The sequence below is a fragment of the Poromitra crassiceps genome, assembly GCF_964638095.1.
Source record: "Poromitra crassiceps genome assembly, chromosome: 18".
Taxonomy (NCBI): Eukaryota; Metazoa; Chordata; class Actinopteri; order Beryciformes; family Melamphaidae; genus Poromitra; species Poromitra crassiceps.
The window spans coordinates 31259555-31262962 of NC_139636.1; the positions used below are offsets into that span (position 1 = coordinate 31259555).

The window sequence follows — 3408 nt, forward strand, 5'->3', positions numbered from 1 at the left end:
CCTGTCTACTAAGGCCAGTGCTCCTGTCTGTCCTGTGGAGCTCTACGAGCATGCAACAGACTACAGTGAGAGGTCTCTCTCCCCCTGGCGCTACATGTAAGTTCAGCATTGGTTTCTCTACTCTGACAACCTTACCGAGTTGAGCTCAGAATAGTCCTAAATCTGATCTGATCTGGAAATCAGCCTTGGATTAGTAGGATGTGATCAGGGGCATCGATGCATTAAGGCAAAGTGTCTGCATCTAATATCATTGACCACTAGAATCCCAAAGCTGCAAATATCAACCATGATGCGATGAGTGCTTTTCTTTTGTTTCTTTGGCCCCGTATTTTCTACTTGCTCTTATTCTGCACACCCAGTATCCATGCTGCTGTCATTCATACAGCACTGTATATTTTCATATTTTGCATTCATACATTTGACATTTTCTAGTGTGCAGATATTATTTGTCTCATGTTTCAAGTGTCATCTTGTTTTATCTGATCTTTAAGCCTTAATTTATGTTTTTCTACCTTTTGGAAAACCCCGTCCACATACTGTATAACTTTAACCACTTTGGTGACTATTTACTATAGTTTCATTATTATAGAATAATTTATCTCAGGAGGATTTGTGTGGTAAACTGGGTCTTGGTGGGTGGGTGCACCCGCTTTTAGAGAAACACCATATAGTTGAAAAAGAGGCAAAGACTGGAAGAAATGCAAATATGTGGGCAAATTTCTGAACGTGGAAAAAAGACACTATTTTGCCATTTTGTAGTTTGTTTTTTATTGTTTTTACCTGTTCTGTTAAGGTAGAAAAGTTAGGTTCATATAACTACTTAAAAGATCAGTCACATTTATTCCAAGTCACAGTCAATCCTGATTTGTTGAGACGCAAAGGCAGATGAGACTGCGATATATTCATGTGATATATTCATCTATGTGATATATTCATCTATGTGATATATTCATATATGTGATATATTCATCATGACTTGGTATATGTTTCATTTATAACCTGAGAAGATGGAAAATTCGTTTCACACTGTTAAGACAAGTAAATCGTCCACATAAAGAGACACTTTCTGTTACTTTTCCCCTTTGCTATATAATGCCTAAGAATGAAGAGTTGGCCTTTGGAGCAAATTGATAAAAGCAAGTTTACCCTCCTCTCCGTCCCTGTTGCTTGAATAGCAGAGCCACTCATAAGTCTCAGAACTACTCCTTTGTCCATGAAGAACTCTCCGCTCACCGACTTGTTCCCTTGTTCCCTTTACAGCTACAACACCGAAGAGGGCCGCTTCCCGCACACCTTGGCCGAAGCTCAGTGCCTCTGTGGAGGCTGCATCGTGAACAATAAGGAGGACGACAACTACAACTCGGTGGCTATACAGCAGAGCCGGGTGGTCCTCAGAAAGCAGCTGTGTGAAGATGGGAAGAGGTACCGCCTGGTCCCGGACTCCGTAAGGGTGGCGGTGGGCTGCACCTGCGTCAGAGCCAAGATCGTATACGCGTAACCTCTCATAGAGGAGCTACTATACACAGACCTACTGTTCGAGCCCCATGTCTCATCCAATGTTGTGTTTGTTTTAAAATGCATACCAGTTCTCAGGAACGTGTAAACCCAGGGGTGTCAATTCTCTAAGCTAAGCTTATGGCAAAGTGCCTGCATAGATTTCTGGGTATTTTCTATTCATTTTCTCTTCATTCTAATGCTAAAAACCATAAGCTCAAATCTGGACTCACATACTCTATGTTATGGAGAGACCCGGATCCTTACTAATAGCCAACTGACCCCCCTGGGATAACTTCGAACACTAAGTGAAAGTCACATTAGCCTGTTTCTATAGGCCTATTTATTGTCAGGAATGATGCTCTCATAATTTATAAGTTATGTGCAATTTTGTAGGTCCTTATAGGCCCAGCTTGTTTATTATAATTCCTTGTTTATGGCTCCGTTCTAATGTAGCCATAAACTGGGCATTTTATTTCATGTTTCTACATGGATTGATGGCTTTGTCATCAGATAAACTAACTATTGTATAGTTTTTATGTTTTTAAGCTTTTAAGTTATTTGGTGTCTATATTTATTTGATAATGTGAAACTATTTTGTTGTTTTACATGTTAAATATTATATATTTATGACTTTTAAGGGTGAATTATATACACAAATGTGCAAGGGCTAAGACCTGAATGTTTTACATTGGTTTCAGCCAGTAATGAGGATTTATTTATTTATTTATCTATTTATTATATATTGCTATTGTATTGCCAATGGGATTTGATACGTCTAATAAAGATTGTGTTAAAATAAATTCTTCTGGTCATTGGGACTTTACCCCCCCCCCCCCCCCATAATATGTCACTTTAAATGACTGCACTTTAAATGTTGTGATCGTTTTTCACCCCAACTCTGTGTGGATTACACAGACAGAGGGGTGATTGAATTCTTAAAAGTTACACAGTTGTTTAATAGAATTTTCTTTTCTTTTCTTTTCTTTTCTTTTCTTTTCTTTTCTTTTCTTTTCTTTTCTTTTCTTTTCTTTCATAGACTGATGTAAGAAAAAAATGATCTTGTATTGCATCCTCCGGTACAGTAGGTGGCGGTATGCTCCTTAATAATTGGATTGCAATCTGCCAAAAAAAACGCAAAGAAGAAGAGATGATTTTTGTTCTTAGCAGCGCGACAGCTAGCGTTAGCACAGGCTAGTCCAGACCAGAGTGTAGGTCCAGAGTAAACTTATGAACATGCCTTTTCCACGAATCTAGTTATGTACTACGTGTTGGAGAGATGACTGCAGCTATCATCTCTGCATTAACGCTCCTAACGAAACCTCTCGGTGGTAAGTGGACAGTTTGTTACAGTTCATCTAGCCTCACTCGCGTTTAAACTAAACTGTTTCATATCATTTCAACGGGGCTGGGGGAGTCCACGGCTGACCTCGCTAGTATGGTATGGGGACACTGAGAGGTAGGATAGCAGGAGGATTTGCGTAAAAAGCTGGACTGCAATAAATAAAGCTTGAAACAGCTAAAGTTTAGCAACACCTTTTGAATGCCATCAAAATGAGGATGAATATTCGAATATATTAGCTTTTATTATAACTCTTTTATCTCTGATAGCCTGTCTACAAGTGTGTAACGCTACGTGGTTGGTGACATGAACGCTGCTGACCTGTCTGACAGATCAGTTCATCGGTTGCTAAACATTATTACAGTTGTTACAGTTCTTAACATCCCTGCTGTTTTTCTGCCTGGTCTTGTCCAGAGGACTCTGTGCGTGATGCACAGTCCTCCCAGCAGGAGGCGCTCTTGGCAGCGCTGCAGGCCAACAGAAGCCTTGTGCTGGAGCAGCTGCAGAGTGAGAAGAGGCTGGAGGAGGTGAGGAGGCTGAGGGAGGCGGTGGCGTCCGGGCTCGGGGCGGCC

The 3408-nt window shown here is 40.6% G+C and overlaps 1 protein-coding gene across 1 annotated transcript in view; it reads left to right on the forward strand.

The window, feature by feature from the left end:
- Positions 1-2689: 2689 nt before the first annotated feature.
- tango6 (transport and golgi organization 6 homolog) overlaps positions 2690-3408 on the forward strand; it is a 49078-nt gene continuing 48359 nt past the window's right edge. Inside the window, exons 1-2 of the mRNA XM_083654348.1 lie at positions 2690-2825; positions 3251-3408. The exon at positions 3251-3408 is cut by the window's right edge and continues 501 nt beyond it. Of these exons, the coding sequence (XP_083510474.1) occupies positions 2774-2825; positions 3251-3408 (210 nt within the window). The 5' untranslated portion in view covers positions 2690-2773. The remainder of the gene's footprint in view (positions 2826-3250) is intronic.